We start from the raw sequence: 20,794 nt of genomic DNA on the forward strand, positions 1-20,794 counted from the left end.
TTTTCAACTGCATATAAAGCCAAGGGCTACTTTTTGGATTTCTTTATATTTCCTAGCAAAATTTTTTGCTTAGACACTCTACACATATTTAATTGCTTTGAAACATACCCTTCGGAAAATCTACATTTAGCCCAGATCGTGTATTCTGTATAAAGAAGTAAACTTTCAAAGTCATTTGAAAGATTTCTATTGTGTTGAAAAGGTCTGGGAAATGGGTAGATTTGAACACTTAGAGCTTTACTTGGAGATTCTTTTTTCCATAGCTTGATATAAGTCCAGGGCTCTCACCATGAGTCTTAGAATAATGTTATTGATGATAGAAAACAAATTGTTGCTAATAATATAATAGCATGATTAGTGATACCCAAATATAATGATTCAAAACATTTTTCTTCCTTTATGAATTAGCTTCTGTTAATGTTTCCAGAAGAATAGAGGTTTGCCTCAGGCTTCTCATTCCAAATAAAATGACTATCTTAAAATAATATTAATAAATAAGTTCACCTAAATATGGGTATGTCTGAAATAGAAGCAACCTCCTAATACAGCAGCAACTGTGGCTATCAGCATGCTTCATGCAGCCTGGGGTAGTGGCAGCCGGCCAGCATATTATCCTCTGATCCATTGCTAGTCTACCTCCTAAATGTTATAAATATTCATGTATGCCATAGAAAGCTACAAAGGGCTTTATTCAAACATTTTTTTGAATACTCCTTTATGTTTCCCCCAAATGAAAGAATGTCTTTTTTTTTTTTTTTTGCATAGGATCAGAGTGTGAATTCTCTTTTGTTCATACTCATAAATCCTGAAAACCAATATGCAACAAATTCTCTAATCCTCATTTCATACCCCAAGGGTGAAGAGGTTCAAAATAAAAATACTTAGGATTGGCATGGCAGCTCACTGTGACTGTGCAATGCTGCCACCAAAAAAAGCATCTGTGTCCCCAACTACCCAGGTGACTTCTGCCCCTGGCAGGGACTCCCTCAAGGGAGACAGCCTACCAGCTCCATGAAGGCTGCCAGCTTTGCTCACCACTGTGGCCTTGCTGATGAATGAGGGGGAAGCTGCGTAGATATCAGCCTGGAAAGGGAAACACTCACGTCGTTCCCCAGGAATACAGCACTAACAGCAATCACTAGTGGGAGTTGTTAAGTGGCCGTGGTGGTGGTATGGGAGCAGGGTGGGCTAGCTTATGGGGAGAAAAGGTTAGAAAAGTTGGCACCAAGTGCCAGGCTGGTCAAAGCCAGATTTAAAAAACATAATCAAACCCTTTTTTGAAATTCCAGTTCATTTTTCAGTAACACCTAACTCACAGAGGGGCAGTTATAAAATGCAGCTTTCTCACAGTGTGATTCATCAAATGAAATAAAATATATCACTGCTGGAGCAGAGAACGGTTATAATAGTGCTCTTGCAGTGTTCTTTCTCTCCTTTTCTTTCATAGTAATTACAACCCCTTAATTTTGAGTGTTGGACAAGACTCTTGAGAGTCCCTTGGACTGCAAGGAGATCCAACCAGTCCATCCTAAAGGAGATCAGTCCCGGTGTTCTTTGGAAGGACTGATGCTAAAGCTGAAACTCCAGTACTTTGGCCACATCATGCGAAGAGCTGACTCATTGGAAAAGACTCTGATGCTGGGAGGGATTGGGGGCAGGAGGAGAAGGGGACGACAGAGGATGAGATGGCTGGATGGCATCACTGACCGATGGACCTGAGTTTGAGCAAACCCCGGGAGATGGTGATGGACACGGAGACCTGGGGTGCTGTGATTCATGCAACACGACTGAGCGACTGAACTGAACTGAATTTTGAGTGGGGCATTGGATACCCAAAATAAGGGCTGCACATTCTTTCTTTTCACGTAACTGTGTTTCTTTGTCTGATAAAAGGTGAGCCAAGTGGTTAAGTGCAATTCTGGGTCACATCCCTATAGGGAAGAAGCAGGTCTTCACCTTTTTCCTTTCCCCCTCCCTCTAGCTGGAATGAGGGTGGTGCTGGTCCACCATCTTGGCCCATATGGAAGGTGAAATGGCACAAGAGAAGGCTGGAACTGTGACTGCTTCCAGAGCAGAACTTCCAGACCTAGACATTTAAGTGAGAAAGGAATAGACTTGCATAACCCATCATTAATTCAGGCTTCTATTTTTGCAGCTGAACTGCTATCTTAGCCCTTCAGTTGCTTTCAAGCAAAAGTGGACTCTGTCAGAGCAGGCTGTGAAGGACCTGTCTCCTCACTGCCAGGCATGTGAGAACACACTGCTGTGGGCACGAAGTACAGAGATGGGGAAGGGGAACTCCCTTAATGTCCATTAAATACGGTCTTGACTTTTCCTTCCCAGGTTACAGATGCGACGCCAAGATCTAAAGATCCAGAGGAAACAAATTTCATCCTCCTTGACAGGTATTTTTGCTTTTCTTGTTTGTTCTTTTCAGTTAACATTAATGATCAAAAGTTCTAAAGCTCAATCAACTCTTTAGGAGACTGACTTCTACGCCTCTGTGCACATGTATATTTTATAGTTAAATGATTCTGTATTTCTGCTTAAGTGATCTGGAAGGTTCTTTACCTATTTGCTATATCTTTCATTTCTGGAAAACAAGTTTTCTCTTGAGAAATTAGGGAACTATGTTTAATTCTCCACACTAATAAGTGAACAAATACTGTTTTTACTTTGATCATAGAATTATTAAACTGACACAACAATAGAGATGTTCACACCCTACCCTTGGTATGGGTGGAGGGGGAGACTGCTAAGAAATATTTGCCCTCTAGCACAGACTTTAAAGAATCTGTACCAGAGGGCAAATTCAGCTGGTAAGAATCTGTCTGCAGTGCGGGAGACCTGAGTTCAATCCCTGGGTTGGAAAGATTCCCCTGGAGAAGGAAATGGCAACCCACTCCAGTATTCTTTCCCAGAGAATCCTATGAACAAGGAGCTGGTGGGCTGCAGTCCATGGGGTCGCAAGACTCAGACATGACTTAGTGACTAAACCACCCCACAGGGTATCTTTAAGGAGTGTGGACTCAGGTGCCATTTCCTAAGAAGCTTAAGATGCAGGACCTGGTGCCCAGCACTTGCTGCTGTTCTTTACCAGGCTGAGCTTTGCAGTCAGCTCATTCTCAAAGCTGAACGGTATGATCTTTACAGGTTGAGTGTGGGATGTTTTCAATTCTCCCAGAGTCACACATATTAGCTGGATTTCAGGAAACAATTAGAACAATTTTTCTGGTAAGAATGTTTATAACACTCTATGACTTCCAGGAATAGTTAATTACCCTGGCCCCACCAATGATTCCCCAGGGATAGCCAGGGGGTGGGGGGACACCATCCCCATTTTCTGTTTGGGAAACTGACCCATGGAGAACTTAAGGGACAGCTACAAAGTGATGAAGCTGATTCTCATGTCTCCTGAACTCTCAGCCCTGGGCTTTTCCTGTGGTGCCACGTTCACCGCTGCAAAGTATACCCTGGGCACGTGCTCATCCACACAGAGATAGTATTGCACCTCCCCATCCATGCGGGCTGCGGCCAAGGGATTTAGAAGACAATGGAGCATTCCATGAACATGCACTATGTCGCTAAAGAAAGGTTTTGGCAAGACCTGCCTTATTGCTTCACAGAAGATGAGAAAATTAACTGCAAAGTAACGAATGCTTTTGGCGGGGGGTGGGGGCGGCTGGAAAACAGTGAATAGGCACCACTTCCACACAACTGTTCCTTATTTAAAAAATTGTTTTCAGTTAAGGAAGATTCTCAAGTTCCCGCCCTGAACTCTGGACTAAGCAATACACATTCAGGTGACTACTCTATAACAAAGATCTTCTGTAGAGCGGCCTTTTACCTACATGCACTAAAGTCAGCCTCGGCATATCAACATTTCAAAGGCATCCTGGGGCGGTCTAGCTCCACAAACAACAAAACAACATGGAAGTCACTCTGGAACATTCGTGCATTTTAGCAACAGGCAGCCAAGGACGAGGCACACAGCAAAAAAGCTAGCTGCCGCTGAGGCCGCAGCGCACACACTATTCAGTTTCACAAAGGTGACTGACAGACTAAACGAGGTAGCCAATTTGAACCGAGTATTTCAAAACTCCTTTATGTGTAACTAGCTTTTCAAGGTGGCAGCGTATTTGGAAATTATTTCTTTTATTAGTACAAATGCAAATTTTTATTTTTAAAAAACATCGTGGTTAAGGTTAACAATACTGTACACGTACCATTTTTTCAAAGTTTACTAGATTGTCAATGAACGTCTTGTTCCCCTCATGAGTAAATGTCATATCTGCAAAGAAATAAAAGTCACATTCTAATCACTAACAGAAATATGTCATACAAAGAAACCACAATAGCACCATTAGATTATGCGGAAGGATTTGCATAACACTGCAGCTGAAAAAAGCCGATAATAGTTCCTTTTATGTTAGGTGTTTAACTTTCTAAAAGCATTTTACCTGAGCTTAGTTAAAATTTCCAAACTAACCCTCTATTTCACTCAAGTCTTCCAAACCACACACAGATTCCCTGCTCCTGCAATAATCTTGCCAACCCTTTCAGAAAAGTCTGGGCAGAGGGGAGACGCTGAGGAAGGTGGGAAGCTCAGATCATTCTTCCCAAGGAGGTCAATCTGATTAGGCACCTGTTCCTTTTCTTCCCCGTACACTCATCACTGGCTCGTCCTGTGCATTTCCTTGGAATTACCTTTAATGAGCAAAGGCATGAAGGGGATGAGAGGAGGGTCCAGTTTGGCTACTGTCAGCCTGTAGGCCCGGTGGTTTCTTGAAGGATCCTTTAGAGAAACAGAGATGCTGGTTAAGGACTCGGGAGATGTACACCACCCCCTTCTACCTCCTAACCCAACCCAGCTTTGTCATCTCCCAATCAGGTAGTTCTGAATCAAGTGTAACTACAAAAGAAAGGTAAATTTGGTTAAACAAATGGATTTTTGTTTTAAAACAACTTCCCGTATGACAGAAAAATAAATAGATTTTTTGTTTCCTTTCTTCGTTGAAAGGAAGATACGCTTCCAGGGATTAAGGGAAGGGATCCCCTTGGAGAGCCAACACAAAATGTTAAACAACCCCCAACCACAAGAGTCCCCTTCTCCTGGGAGCACGGCCTCCTTCCAGCTCACCCTCCCAGCTGCCTTGCGCTGCCAGTCTTGACTTGCCTTCTCTGAAACTCTCCTATGACTCCTGCCAAGTCCCACTCACTCCTTTTCTGTGAACACCTCCCTACCAATGGGGAAAAATAATTTGGCAAGCCAAGGAAAATGCAGCTTCCAGACCCTAGCCAACCTGTGCTGGATGGAAAGGAGCCCATTACACTGCTTTTCTTAGTTACACAAATTGACCTTATGTGGGACATAAGTCCTCTTTAAGTTAGTACCTGAGAGTGCCATTCATTAGTCAGACATGCTTGTTTTAGCAGCACTAAAATGGGGTCATAAACTTCTTAAAGTCATACAAGGACAGATAAAATTTCTGAAATGAGAACTTCAGCTAATCAGAAATTGGATTAATGCAGACAGTGAATGGAATAAAGGAGCCACTGTCACTTACCATTAAACTTTCAAACTCTGCATAGAACTTCTTGAACTTGCTTGGCAGTTTCTGTTAATGAAATGAAAATGCCACGCTTATATGTCAGATTCAATATTTAGACGTGTATCGTGTGTTACCATTTCTAGGGGAAATGTACTTCTTTTGGCTCTTAATCAAACATCTCTAAGACAGGCTAGACTGTAATCTGTCTTGTCATTTGAGGATAATCTTAGGGATCTCATCTTTTAAAAGTCCTAACCTTAGTTGAACCTAAATTAACTATGGATGCTTTTGGTCTTACTGCTTTCTATAATGTTTTCTGAAATGGATTATTCATAAAGAGGGCCATATTCCCAGACTACAAGTGGCTCAGCATTAACCCCTGCCCCTCCGCTGTTTTAAACTCTCAAATTCCCACAATGAAGAATTTAGACCAGAGATGATTACAATTAAAAGTTTTAGAAACTACCTAGTTCAACCCTCCGCTCCCTTTACCATGTAACCTATAAGAGAACGGGGATTTTTATCCATTTTTTTTACGGCTGTATTCTCAGGGCCTAACAGAGTAGCAGCAGTATGTCAGGCACATAGTAAATGCTCAATACATCTTTATTTGGCTAGATTAAACCTGTGTTTTATAGACAGAAGAAATTAACCATCAGGTTAAACGACATGCCAAAGCCACACTGCTGGTGACGGTCAGAGCCTCTGTAATTCCTGCCTCCTGCCTCCTTTTCTCTTGCTTCTCTTCTATGCGCTATGCTTTCCTACACAAGCGTTTCTCCCACAGGATTTCTCTGCCCTGCTCTAATACAAAAATTGATCATTCTATCAATTTAGTAACTTCTCATGGTTTTATCTTGACAGATGATTCGAAACCATTGCCTGTACCCGTACATTTATACCAGTAGGTCAGTGAGGAATCATTTTTTAATCTGTTGGTTCTCACTTTGCTAGGTCCTGAGCCCATAGTAAAGCTGAACTTTTCTGACAGGGCCACACAAAGAGCAGCGTGATGTTCCCCGTTCGAGACCACCAAAGTGCTGACCAAGTCTGCAGCCTCGAATGCCCCGCTCAGTTCTACTTCACACAGTGACGTCCACTGGCAACAGCTGACTCACCTGTCAGGCCTCTGCAATCCCTTCGAAGCTCCTCTCTCTCTTTTTTCTCTCTTCTGTGAATGGGTTTGACCTATTCCCATTTAAACACTGTTCTTGTTTAGTTGCTGAGTCATGTCTGACTCTCTGCAACCCCACGGACTGTAGCCTGCCAGGCTCCTCTGTCCATGGGATTTCCCAGGCAAGAATACTAGAGTGGGTTGCCATTTCCTTCTCCAAGGGATCTTCCTGATCCAGGGACCAAACCCACTTCTGCTGGGCAGGCAGATTCTTTGCTGATGAGGCCTTGGGGAAGCCCTTAAACACTGTAGAACATCTTATTTTGTTTCTAGGAACTAGTATCCTCATAATCTCTAAACTCATTGTCCTAGCGCCTCTTTTCAAGCTGGGTTTCAGGGAAACCTGATATCCTTGTTCAGTGGGGAAGTTCAAAGGGATGAAGGCTGGCATGGACATCAAGGGATACAAGGGTCTCAGGCCCCATGGAGCGTTCAAATCACCATGCTCAGTGCTAACTCTCCGTGAACACAGACAACTTATAAAATGAGGAGCTGATGGAATTTGGGGTCATGTCTGTCACTCTAGTTCTTTCTTTACTTAGCTGGCTTTGGGGTCAAAGGCAGGAGTGCACATGGGAATAAAACTTGTGTCTCCCTATACTATCATCTATGCATACCCTATGGGCTTCCCTGGCGACTCAGTAGTAAAGAGTCTGCCTGCCAATGCGGGAGACATAGGTTCAATCCCTGGGTTGGGAAGATCCCTGGAGAAGGAAATGGCTACCCACTCCGTATTCTTGCCTGGAGGATTCTATGGACAGAGAAGCCTGGTGGGCTACAGTCCACAGGGTCGCAGAGTTGGACACGACTTAGTGATTGAACAACAGCAACAAAATCCACACCCCATGCTTCCAGAGCAGGGCTTCTCAGGTGGAGTCAACTTTTACTCACCCTCATTTGGTAATGTCTGCAGACCTTTCCTGATGCCAAAACTGGGGTGGGTGGAGGGAGAGGTGCTCCTGGTTATATAGTAGGTTGAGGCCGTGCATGCTGCTTAGCCTCCTCCGTGGCACAGGACAGGCCCCTCCACCCTCATGCATACAGGAAAGAATGATCCTGCCCAAAGTCATTACTACTGGGGCCGAGAACCTCGGCTCTGGGTCCTCACTCCCACTGGCTTTATCTCCGATGAGTCTTCCCCTCTCTGTGGAAGCATCCCCTGTGCCCTGTGCTTTCGCTCCATTTTCTGTTTTGTTTCACTGACTGCCTCACACCTGCTCTCTAGTTCCTGGAGGGCAGGCGCTGTCCCGCAGGCTGCTGCTGCTGCTCACTGCTGTGGTGTGGGAAGCACGTGGGAGGGGGTCGGCAAGGCCAGGAAGATGAACCCAAATCAGAGATGCTTGGGAATGAGAGCTCTCCCTGCAGAATGACCCAACTCCATTTCACCTTAACAGATAAAGGCTTATACACGATGCGAGGGGGGCTCTCCTTTTTGCAGCAACATGCAAAGATGGGAACACAAGCTCACAGACTGAGGTGTGTCTGCCTCTCCCTGTGGAATGAAGGACTAGATGATGAAACTCCCTTTCTTGGCTGCCTGCATCCCGTTCCCCTCAACCCCAAGCGGCCTCCTGTTTTTCTCTTTAGACCACATGAAAGGGGACTCTGAGAGTGTTCCTCCATGCTACAGCCTTAAGGTCTAGCTCCTATTATGTGTACCTTGACCTGGCCTTCCCCGACCCCCATAAGCCTTCATACCTTCTTTGATTTTCCCAACCAAATCATTTGGACTCTGCAAGAGGATTAAATGCTTTAAACAGGTAAAGGAAAGCAGACTCTCTGAGAGGTTACCCTAGATTTCCAAAGATTCCAAGAGCAGAGGCTTGCACCCTGGCTTCACGGATCAGATTTCTTGGCAGCATTAACTTTCACTAGCTGGAAGATGCCCGGGATGTGTGGAACACGGGCCTCACCAATTCCCTCATTCCTATATTCGGGAGATGAGCTGCTGTGTGCTGCATCTGCCTGGAATTTTCAGAGAAACCCAAGACAGAAGGACCTGTAAGGACCTGTTCTATAAACAGTGGAAATGCAGAGGCGGGACAGAGGGGAGAAAACAGATTCAAGAGGGAAGTGGGGAGGAAAATGTTTCAAGGAAAACATTTAGAGATGCAAACAGCTGACTTCGGTACTTTTTTAAAGCATCCTTGCAAGTTAAGTCTCTCTCATCTACTCCTTGCCCTCTTTTTGTGTCCCACTTACATATACTTTTTCTATTTTTAGTAAGAGCCTATTTTTGTGTCTATGTTCTGTAAGAGATTAGTATTTCTTTGACTATATACCACATGTAAAGAGTCAGGCATATTTTGAGTACTTAGCTAATGAAGAACGAAGCTCTTCTCTAGCACGAATAACCAACTGTCAACAAAACATTCATTGTATTTGCCATAGAAATTCACCACACACCTGCTAAACTTTTGCACCAAACTGAATTCTAGCCAACTGTTGTTCCTTCCTACCCACAAAGGTCTGCCAGGTAGTTAGGAGATACGTGGTCCTCAGCTGGGCCAAACAGTTGGCCTTCTGGCTAATTCTCCCAGGAGCAAGATGACTACTTGGATAAAAATGGACCTTCTGTCCTCACTTAATTACAGATACAGCTTATTTCAAAAGCAAGAGGCAGACACCAGAGAAGAACAGGATCTGTGAGCAAGGCCTCTGAAGTTAAGCAAGCAATGCTGTTGATTCCAGCTATACCTAGGAACTAGACTTATTATTATTTATATTGTATACAGCAAGAAGCTCAGACCTCCCCTTTTTTCCTCCCCAGTGCATCGGACAATGCCTTTTAAAATTCACTCTCTGAAGAAAAAAAAATTAAAATTCACTCTCCGAGGCAAAAGGAGACAGGTCACCTCCCTCAAAGTGTCCCACCTTTTCCACTGTTATATCAGTGTGAGTGATACTTCTGTTAAAAAGAGCTCACTGGTGAGCTTCTGTTTTTGTTCTTAAGGCAAAAGTCACAGCTGGGTCTCTGCTGATGCTTACCTCCCACGTTAGTGCCAGGCGGCTCACAGCTACATTACTTAGTCCCATGACGATGGCGAAAAAGGAATTCAGATTTTTGTACTCCTTACAGCTGAAACACAAGAGGCACATGTTGTAGTAAAATGCCACTTTTGAGAGAGATAATCAAATTAGAGTTCTATTTTCTGATGGTCATTTAATAGTCGTCAGGACTCCTTTACGAGAACAGGCACTGATAGATTTAATGCTTTAGGTTCCACTTGGGTAACCGTGTTCTGCTGTTTGATTTTTTTTGCTGTAATATTAGAAAGGTGATAATTTTAGCCATCTAGGTTCAGGTTTTGAGAAGGAATTTCAAGACACCTACACTAGGCATTGTTATTATAATCCCAAAGCTTGCTAAAAGCCCTGTGGATCTGGAGGAAAACATCTCACAGGCTAGGAAGAGACACAGCAAAATGTCGTTGGAGAATTCCAGGTCAATGCTGGACATCTCAGGCTCTGGTAGCAAGAGAGGGAAATAAGGAAATGATGCTGCTGCAGCCGCCAGGGCTTCCAGCTGCCATGTAATGCTTCTAATCTGTTGAACAATATCAATTTATAAATCATGATCCCTCCAGTGCAGGAGACCTGGGTTCAATCCCTGGGTCAGGACTATACCCTGGAGAAGGAAATGGCAACCCACTCCAGTATTCTTGCCTGGAAAATTCCATGAACAGAGGAACCTGAAAGCCTGGGATTGCAGAGTTGGACATGACTGAACACAGTCACACACAGCTAATAACCTAAACAACTGACCGAAAAATAACCTTATTTTTTCTGTAATTTTTCAATGTTGATGAAGCCGATCATTTTGAATCTGTACTTACATCATTATTAGCTTTTATGAATATATATTTGTGAATAAGAATCTTTTGGAACAAGACCAAAGGTTCTTATCAAAATGCAACATTTAGTCTAGGTACTTGGTTTAACTTGAGAAGAAAAAAAAAGGAATCTTGAACTTCTTCATACCCGCTCCTTGCAAAGGGAAAGAAGAATTCATTTTGCAATGAGCACAAATCCTTTACCACAAATCAGTATGGTTATCTAAGTTGACTACATCGTAATTAAATCTTGTTTGGATTAGCATTTTTGCAAGAGGCTAATTAAATTGCTGCATTTGCTCCCTGTGTTCTCCTTGCAGAGTGCTTCATAAATGGCCTGTGTGGAATGGGAAAACAGATTTAGAGAAGCTATGGCATGTCTCTCGCAGTGCTGGGGAAGCGGTGGGGCTTTATGTGTGCAGGGGTGGTCAGGGGCTGAGAGCAACTTCAGAGACCCCAGGCTGAAGGTGGCGAGGAGGGTCATGGACACGGCTGGCCTTTGTCCTCTCTGTGTGCGCATGAAAGGACATGCAGGACTGCTTTTGTGCTCACTGCTCTGGTCACTTGATCACCCTAGGTAAGTCACAAAATTTCTCTCTGCCTCAGTCTCCCTCACCTGGAAAAGGCAAAGATAACATTTGGACCCCCAACTTCACAAAGTTCTGGGCAGGTCAAAGAGCTTGAACAGAATATATGGAAGTTCTCCAAAAATACCACGCGAAACATACTTCCTGCCACGAGGTTTACATCTCATGCGTGAGGATCCTGGTTTCTGAATCTAAGTCTTCTCCAGGGGGATTGTGTGAAGAGTTCTACTGTGCGGGATAGTGCAGCTTAAATAACGTTTAAATAATATAAGCCAATTTATCCTGAAGGCTAAATTCACCCATAATCAGAAGGAAGAGGGAGATAAGAAAGACAAAAACACTAAACAAACAAACAAAAAAGATAAAATTCCCTAGTTCCTGAAAGGCTCTCCTGTGCTGCTCTGTAAAACAGCAGCATCAGGCCCCTACAGGTTTTCCATTTCCATGTCTGTGTGCAGACTTCTTCTCTCCTCCCTCGGTGCACGCGGCCCTGCCAGGCTAAGGCGAGGAGAGGAGGTGCCCTAGAGAGCAGGGAAGCACACACTGTCACAGCTTCCACAGTCATCTCCTTCCAGATAGAGACATCTGACCCCCGCAATCAGCCGATTCAAGGCTCCTGGGAAAGTGGCTGCACTCCGAACCAGAAATTCATAAGCAACATTTTACCCAATCTTTCTTTCAAAAGGCATTTTTTTTTTTCCAAATTAAGAGATACCAGCATTTGAATCTAAGGGCTTTGGATATCCCGCAGAACTCCCAAATTTTTGGCAAAATAATTCAAGGCACTTGGCAAGCTGGCATGTGAGAAATGTCAAGCAGCGGTTGCTTCTTTGTTTAGCTCTGGAAATTAGACTCTGTATGGGATCTAAACTTTTTGGCTCAAGCAAACTGCCCAGCTGGGGTCACTTGTGCTCCCCACCTTCCTAGGCTAGAGCTCCCTGCTTTTAGAAAGGAAAGACGTCTCCCAGCCACAAGCTGCATTTAGCATTTTATTTTTAGCACTGTGGTGATACCAAAAACATGGAAGTAAACAGGAGGTTGTCAGGCATATCTAAATAGCAGGAGAAGATTAAATTCATGTCAGGGAGAAATCTAACTGGCCCCTGTAGTAAATAAATTGTTTCCCACGAAGTGCTGTTAAATAGAATATTTATAAGACGCTTGCTTTTTCTGATGTTTATGGAGATGATTTTCATGGGCCAGGTTAGCTCGTCTTTATGCATTTTATGGATTTTATCCCGGCTGAGTTGGAAGCACGGTTTTACACGCATGTTCCCACTGCCCTCTACTGGCAAGAACGTGTCAAGTTAGACCTCGACTCGCCCAGCCTTTAAAACAGAACTTTTGCAGCAGAACTTTGCTGACAGAGCCTTGAAACTGAAGGAGGCACGCAGTCTCAGTAGTTCAGAGCAAAAAGAGGTCATGATTTTAACCTGAGCATCAGCCCTGTAGGATGTCAATATTACAAAAGCTAGACAAAGCACAGTTCTCACAAGAGTTCAGTAATTCTTAAGTCTCTGTGGTTGGTGTGTTAGTTGCTCAGTCGTGTCCCCAGACTCTTTGTGACCCCATGGACTGTAGCCCACCAGACTCCTCTGTCCATGGAATTCTCTAGGTGAGAATACTGGAGTGGGTTGCCATTTCCTTCCCCAAGGGATCTTCCTGACCCAGGGATCAAACCTGGCTCTCCTGCATTGCAGACATATTCTTTACCATCTGAGTCACCTGATGCATAAACAGATTTAATATCTCACTTTGCTTTTTAAGGTGTAATCTAAGGGGACAAAATGAAGCCACAGCTCAAATGTTTTTCCCTCCCCAAGTGAATACTTACTGGGCTGCGATCTTAATAAATTTTTTTAAGAGCTGAACACGCTTGCTAGGCTGAGAACAAAGGCAAATCTCAGTGACAACCCAAAACTGAATTTCATTAAACCTCCTCAGGAACAAATCCAAGTTTGCTGTGGTCTTTTTAAAATGATGCCTTCCAAATGTGTGATAGATTAGCTCCAGCTAGAAGAAAGGAGAACAGTGTCACATCTTTGTTTTTAAGTCAAAACACCAGCTTGCTCCTCCATTTGACATGGCAAATTGACACTGGTCAGCAAACAGGAACACAATCACTGATTGGGATTCAACGTGAACTTCAATTTGAAGACCTCAAGGGCTCAGTGAGGCCTGTCGAATACTGGAACTATAAACTAGGTGCTATTGGCTTAATATACGCAGGAAGACAGAGCTTATTGCAAATCGTAAAGATTTTTCTTTACTCTCAAAGGCTTCATAACAGGCTTTATTAATATACTTAATATTTTGCAAAAAAAACAACCTCTCACATGGCTTTAACATTGCAGCATATATTCACATTTGCAGGCAACACCCAGAACTGCCATGCTCTCAATGGAGCACCTTACCTCATGCACACAGTTGAAGAGCTCCCAATCATAAATTGTCATCTGGTAGGCCAAATCTTTGGAGCTCATCAGTTCGAAAGTTCCCATTGTTCCAACGGTTGGGCCCTCCTGTTCTGGCAAGGGAGTCTATGAATAATAATATGAAAATATATCAGAATCTCAAAACAGACAAGCTGAATGCTGTTAGGACTTGGAGGGGAGAGGATTCTGAAGATGCTTTAAGGAATACCTTGAAACTTTGATTTTACCCAGAGGAGAAAAAAAGCCTTTGCTCTTAATGCTCACTTGCCTCCATGCGTTTTTATAGTAACCATTATCACTCTAATCAATTCCACTGACTGAAAAACATGGACCATGGCAAATAAGATTCAGTGACAACTGACCTGTGGAGGTTCTCTTCTGCGTGGGCCTGGGAGCTCCCTGGAAACAGTTCCTTTTCCCTGGCAAACATGCAAGAAGTTCTGTTTCCCACTGAGGCTGTTCCAAAGCAGGTACTAGCATCGTGGTTTGGGTGTTTAGCTACTTACTATGGCAGGGGTTGGTTCAGTGGCAGAGCTGCTGTATCTCCACCTCTCACAATACACCACCTGGGACTACTAGGTGAAAGAAGGCTCTGTGACTGCATGGGATTATGTGTGATGTTCAGTTCCTCCACTTTCTGAGAGACGCAGAGCTAGCAATGATAGTCACATGGTCATGGTGTGTGGACCTAGGCATCAGAACACTAAATTCCGCTACTTTCTGGAAGACCCTTGGTCAAAATTTTCCATCCAATTTATATACTTCATTTTTACTTAATGAGAAATGAGTTAGGGTGCTTTTCCTTAATAAAATGAATGATTTGCATATACTAGAAGCTTTACTTATATTCATACCCATTGATCTACAATAACAGTTTAAAGTTCTAAAAGTCACGTGAATTAAAAGATAGTTTCCCCAGCATGACACAAAACGTATTTGGATATCCAGTATTTAGGTTGGAAGTACTAATATTGTTCACACTCTATTATCATTCATCATTGTCATCATCACCCATAACCTTGACATTCTCTAAGTGCCTGCTGCTTTCTGGGCATTTGAAAGTTTGCAGTTGAACAGAGGAATCAGCTCTGACCTGTGAATACAGCACTGCGTGTCAATAAAGAATCAGCTGTTGCCATTTGTTTGCGTGTATGTATAAGGGGACAGACAGAAGCATCAACAAACACCTGACTCCCAGATATATGGAAAAACAGGTGAGGAAACATGAATGGGCTTTTGAGAGGTAGTGGGCATTTGGAATGAATATGTAGCCTTAAGAGGTTCTTAGAAAAAGAAGCTGGGCTTTAAAAGATGAAACTGGGCAGGTTTAGAAGGGCAAAGTTTTCCCTGAGTATCCGGGACGGTGGGTCGTAGGTTGGAGGAAGGCAGCAGAGGCATGAAGGTGGGGATGTGACTTGCTTGGCAGGACCAGAGAGTTCAGGGGAACAGAATGGACCATGTTAGCAAGCCTTGGAGCGCTCCCTAGGAATTAGGGTTTTGTAATAGAGCAGGTTAGTGCCCGTTTCAGAGAGCAGCAGATCCTGAATGTAAACCCCACTCTAGTTACATAGACTTGGATGATCCCCTAATCTGCTGACTGTTTTTAGCTCTTATGAGTTGGGGACCCACTAACCTAGTACCTAGATACCACTCTAATGGCAGAAAGTGAAGAGGAACTAAAGAGTCTCTTGATGAGGGTAAAAGAGGAGAGTGAAAAAGCTGGCTTAAAACTCAACATTCAAAAAACTAGATCATGAAAAAAAAAAAAAAAAAAACTAGATCATGGCATCCGGTCCCATCACTTCATGGGAAACAGATGGGGAAAGAGTAGGAACAGTGACAGGTATTACTTTCTTGGGCTCCAAAATCACTGTGGATGGTCGGCGACTACAGTCATAAAACTAAAAGATGCTTACTACTTGGAAGAAAAGCTATGACAAACCTAGACAAAAGCAGAGTCATCACTTTTCTGGCAAAGGTCCATTTAGTTAAAGCTATGGTTTTTCCAGTAGTCATGTATGGATGTGAGAGCTGGACCAGAAAGAAGGTTGAGCACCAAAGAGTTGGTGCTGGAGCTTTTAAACTGTGGTGCTGGAGAAGACTCCTGAGGGTCCCCTGGGTAGCAAGGAAATCAACCCTGAATATTCATTGTAAGGATTAATGCTGAAGCTAAAGTGTCAATACCGTGGCCATCTAATGCTAAGAGCTAACTCATTGGAAAAGACCCTGATCTGGGAAAGATTGAGGGCAGGAGGAGAGAGGGGACAATGGAAGATGAGATGGTTGAATGTACCACTGACTCAATGGACATGAGTCTGAGCAAACTCCAGATGATAGTGAAGGACAGGGAGGCCTGGCATGCTGTAGTCCATGGGGCCGTTAAGAGTCAGACATGACTTAGTGACTTCACCACCACCACCACCACCTAGTACCTAGGCTTGTTAAGAGAACAGGATGGGAATAATTTAAGTGTGGCATGTGAGCACGCGCCCAGCACAGAGGGGGCCCCCGCCTTCCCAGCTGTGCTGCACCAATGCAGAGGCAAGGAAGAGTGAGGAGCGCAGCTCCTGTGTGCACGAGCCAAACACTGTTGTTGCTGATTCACTCTAGGGCCGGAAGAGCAGGGCACAGAACATGGAAGGAGAATCATTATTCCAAAGGTTTGAAGCTTAGGGGACTGACTTGAAGCTAATGGGCAAGTAGTTTATGGAAACAAGCAGTATGGTTTCAAGCAGGTTAGGTCCCAGGTAGGAATGTCAGGAAGCTCTTACATGCTCAGCAGGGGGACTGTCTCAGGCTCTGGCTGACTGTCCACATCCTGCCTTCCCTCTTGCCTGTTTGCTCTGCTGTGGACCTGTCCTCTATTCCTTAGGTTTGCTCTTTCCTCCGCTGAGTCCTCATTTCTTTCCCTTGAGGTCTTATGGCTTTCACAGAGGGGATAAATTAGCCCAACTACAGGGAAGATGGCTGAGCGCCAAAGAATTGATGCCTTCAGACTGTGGTGCTGGAGAAGATTCTTGAGAGTCCCTTGGACTGCAAGGAGATCAAACCAGTCAATCCTAAAGGAAATCAATACTGAATATTCATTGGAAGGACTGGTGCTGAAGCTCCAATACTTTGGCCACCTGATTCGAAGAACTGACTTAATTGGAAAAGACCCTTATGCTGGGAAAGATTGAAGGCAGGAGGAGAAGGGGGTGACAGAGAATGAGATGGTTGGATGGCAGGACTAACTCAACGGACATGAATTTGAGCAAACTCTGGGAGATGGTGAAGGACAGGGAAGCCTGGTGTGCTGCAGTCCATGGGGTTGCAAAGATTCGGACACAACTGAGCGACTGAACAACAACAGGGAAGGTACCATAGAATATTTTCAGTCATGGATGCTAGAACATCATCCTGAATCCCTTTTGAGAGAAACAGAAACTCCTGTTGAATCTCTACTTTTTATGAGTGAACAGGGCTCACCAAGCAAAGGGCAGGCTGACTGCTTCCCTCCGTGAGCCACCAGGGAGGCAATCTGAGCAGTACAGAGGGTTCCTCCATCTGAAGGGGGAAATTACATGCTGGCCCCATAGGAAGCAGATTCCTGGACCATTTTCTTCTAGATATCTCTGTGGAAATTTCCTACAGATGAAGCACAGAAGAACCTATGTAGGGTCTACATTACACAGACAGATCTGAAAAGTGCCCACACAGAGGCAAAGAACTCCTATAGACTTGACTTTGCTCTTTTTCCGAGCTGATTTCTCTGTTAAGCTTGGATGGGGCGATTAGGAGAATAGCACTCTTATGCTCCCATTGTCCTGATGAGGAAACAAAGACATTAAAAGGAAGTGCTGATTGTCAGTGACAGATGGCTTAAAGCAAGCTGCCACCCCAGCGTCCTCTGTCCCCGGGCTCCCACACGCTGTACCCGGCTCCGCGATGACATCTGTCTCACCGGATGCCACCACACTCTGGTGTCCCACACTACACTATGAGCTCCCTGGGCTGCAAGGACCGTGATGGATCTATTTTCAAGACCATGTTAGAGCCAGAATCATCCACCACACCTGGAATGATATAGGTTAGGCCCCAAAGAAAAACCTAAGGAGCTAGTGAATGGATAAAAGTAGAAGCAAATTACAGTACAGTGGGGTTTTATTGTAGTTGCTCTGTACTAACATTTATGCTTAAAATGTCAAGAAAGGAAAGCTGTAGAATCTGAGCCCTTAAGCGACTAGGACGAACTGCTGGCACTACCAGTTCTAGACAGCACTTCGGCGCTATGGCTCATTCTGTTCCAGGCTGGTTGCGTTAGTTTCATGGCCCAATTTGACCATGACTATTGTAAGGACAGAGGCTCTGGGACACTGGTGCAGTGTCACGCAGATGCTGGCACTTCATATTAAGTATGTGTTGATGGATCAAAGGTCTGGCCCACATTCTGTACTGCAGTCATTCTGTGTAGGACTCTTCCTGGATGGACTGTCCTTAAGGCTTTAGAAAGCTGGAAAAAGAGCTTCATGCCTACAGCTTTGTGACCACTCCTTAGAAATGATGACATAACCGGCAGCCCAGTGAGTGGCCGAGCACCAGCAGGGAAGAAGTCAAGCATGTTCACGTCCAGATACTTGCTGCCAAGTAAGCTCCTTGCAATTACACATGACTTAAAATGGAAGGCTAGGAAGGACTGAGAGCTTGTAAGGCTGCAGGACTGTGTGCAAATAAACAGAGGCTTAAAAAGTTAGTATCTTCCCCACAGAGAGCTGGAGATGGTCCACATTCTGCATCTGTACACCATGTCATCAGACACTGCGGCCAAGAACCAGCTGGCAGGAGAGGCCCAAGCCCCGAGTGGCAAATGCATCACACAGCACCTTCAGCAGCTCTGCAACTAAACTGGCTTTTGCTGGTTTTTGCTGCCAGGAGAGGGTAGTATGACTCATTCATGCCATTTCCCTCCCCAGTCTCTCAATACTGGGATGTGTTTATTTTCAGAAAGCAGTGGATATAGATAATGAAAAATCCATGAAAAGGACTGTGAACAGACTCAGATCAGACAGTGCTGGTGGGTGAGGGAGGTCAGGAGAACTCATGCCCCCTTTGCAAAGTTCCTCTCCAGGTGAGTTCAAGAAGTCACAAAATCTGCTTAACCTGTGCAGCTGCACAAACTAGCTCTCCCCAGGTCAGAAGGTCAGAATCACAATGAGGCTAAGCAAGTTCTAGAAAGTCCAAGGAGGGGAATCTTGATTTACCTACAATATCTGATCTGATTAAACTGAACGTATTCATGCATCACACATGTAGTTAAATTCTCCCCCCTAAAATGCAATCCAGCTTCTTTGGTGGCTCAGTGGTAAAGAACCCATCTGCCAGTGCAGGAGTCGCAGGTTCGATCCCTGGGTTGGGAAGACCCCCAGAGAAGGAAATGGCAACCTACTCCAATATCCTTGCCTGGGAAATCCCATGGACAGAGGATCCTGGCAGGTCCATAGGGTCACAAGAGAGTCAGACATGACTTGGAAACTAACCAACAACAAAATGCAACACGCCATCGTGCTTGTGTCCCACTTTTCTTAGTGAAGAAGCCCTGCGTGTCTAACAGATGGAAAAGGATAGTCCCCTGAGCTGGCCCCACAGGCTCTCGAAGATACTCCAGTAGCTACTCATTTCCATGCCTGACTATTGAAGGAGAAACAGAAATGAACCCCACCAGAGCATAAAGGCGAGAGGGCCACACTCGTTTACACAGTTGATTAAGCCTTTGCTCAGAGAGCTGTGTGGGGCTGTGAACAGAGTTTTGGAGACTTAGGGAAGACAGCTGGCCTCTGATAGTTCCCACACAAGATGGAGAGAGCCCTTTCAGGGAATGGCATTTTCCCTGGACCATAGAGTGGCTCTGTCATAATGCATTTCTATATCCCCCTAAGGGGCAGGATAAATCGCAATGTCTTGCCTTAAAAAAATTATTCTATCCTGGTTTCTAAGTGTTCCTGTTTTTTAATATCAATATTTACATTGGGGACGTTTCAAGGAGGTGAATTACTACAAAGAGTTCTGAAAGCTGAATTATGCCCCAATCATAGGGCAACTTGGTGAATTTCCACAAAGGAAAATCTAAAGCTCAGAGCGTCTCAAATGAACACCTGAGGCTTACCTAATAGACCGGAGAAAAGAAAAAGACAAGTAGCATTCAAGAATTTTTTTAGCAACTGAGTTCAATGTGACTGCAAAATTGAGCTCCAGACAAGTTTTTCTGATTGCAGATGCTGCTCCAAGGCGGCCATCCACACCTACCAGTGAATCGAATTGCTCTCGCGGGCAAGCAAACAGACGTCCATTAATGGTGAGCGTTGTAAATACTGAAACATCATTAGGTTTGAGCACCACCTTTTCTGTGAACATAAAAAGCATGAGATTGCCTATTAAATGCATCTGAGATTTGCTGTACTGCCCTAATCACACCAACAAATTGCCAGCTTGGTGAATTACTGGAACGTGCATAGTGACTGCACAAAACACTGTACTGAAGGGATCCACTGAATGAAAAAGACACAGCAATCACGCAGGCACACAACACTCAGGATGCCATCAGAAATGACCCCAAAACAGGGATGGAAATGCCCGAGGGTCCATTTACCCAGCTCTGCATACAAAAACCGCACCTGCTACTTGTCTAAAAAACAAGTTCTGCTTCTAGATGGTAATTAACGCCCAGCCCTTTGGAGATGACAGTATCACTTTTAGAAAACTTAGGGGGTTTTCTGAGATCCCACATGACTTTTGATGTAAAATTTATCACTATTTTTTTTCACTCATTCCCTAATTTGGAGGACAACTGCATTATTAGATGAAGTCTCTTATATTTAAAATAGCTCATACAAAAGATATTTATTTAGCATTTACTATATGCTGGACACTGAGGATACAGAAGGGAATGATAACCAAAAAAAAAAAAAAAAATAGTCCCCAAAGAGCTTAGATCAGAGTGAGGGATGCAGACAGTGGCAAAGCATCAGAGAGGAAGCAGTGAGGAGGAGACAACAGTAAAGCAGGGAGGGAGGCTGGGAAGGATGGATAAGGGGGAATCAGAGACAGGAAGGAGGGGGCCCTCCATGAGACCACGACAGGAAAACCTGAAGGCTGTGCAGGAGGCACCGGGAGAACTATGCGAGAGGGTGCCAGAGCGCTCATGGTGGACAGACAGACGACCTGGGTCGTGTGCACC

The 20,794-nt window shown here is 44.3% G+C and overlaps 1 protein-coding gene across 8 annotated transcripts in view; it reads right to left on the bottom strand.

The window, feature by feature from the left end:
• Window positions 1-20,794, bottom strand: part of RAPGEF4 (Rap guanine nucleotide exchange factor 4) — a 328,719-nt gene that overhangs the window by 12,522 nt on the left and 295,403 nt on the right. For all 8 annotated transcript variants that reach the window (XM_027964849.3, XM_060411105.1, XM_027964848.3 and 5 more), the window contains 7 exons: window positions 19,864-19,961; window positions 13,561-13,686; window positions 12,981-13,159; window positions 9,715-9,805; window positions 5,568-5,618; window positions 4,708-4,795; window positions 4,227-4,291 (listed from right to left, as the gene is read on the bottom strand). In XM_027964849.3, the coding sequence (XP_027820650.1) occupies window positions 4,227-4,291; window positions 4,708-4,795; window positions 5,568-5,618; window positions 9,715-9,805; window positions 12,981-13,159; window positions 13,561-13,686; window positions 19,864-19,961 (698 nt within the window). The remainder of the gene's footprint in view (window positions 1-4,226; window positions 4,292-4,707; window positions 4,796-5,567; window positions 5,619-9,714; window positions 9,806-12,980; window positions 13,160-13,560; window positions 13,687-19,863; window positions 19,962-20,794) is intronic.

Source organism: Ovis aries, chromosome 2 (assembly GCF_016772045.2).
Source record: "Ovis aries strain OAR_USU_Benz2616 breed Rambouillet chromosome 2, ARS-UI_Ramb_v3.0, whole genome shotgun sequence".
NCBI classification, from domain to species: domain Eukaryota; kingdom Metazoa; phylum Chordata; class Mammalia; order Artiodactyla; family Bovidae; genus Ovis; species Ovis aries.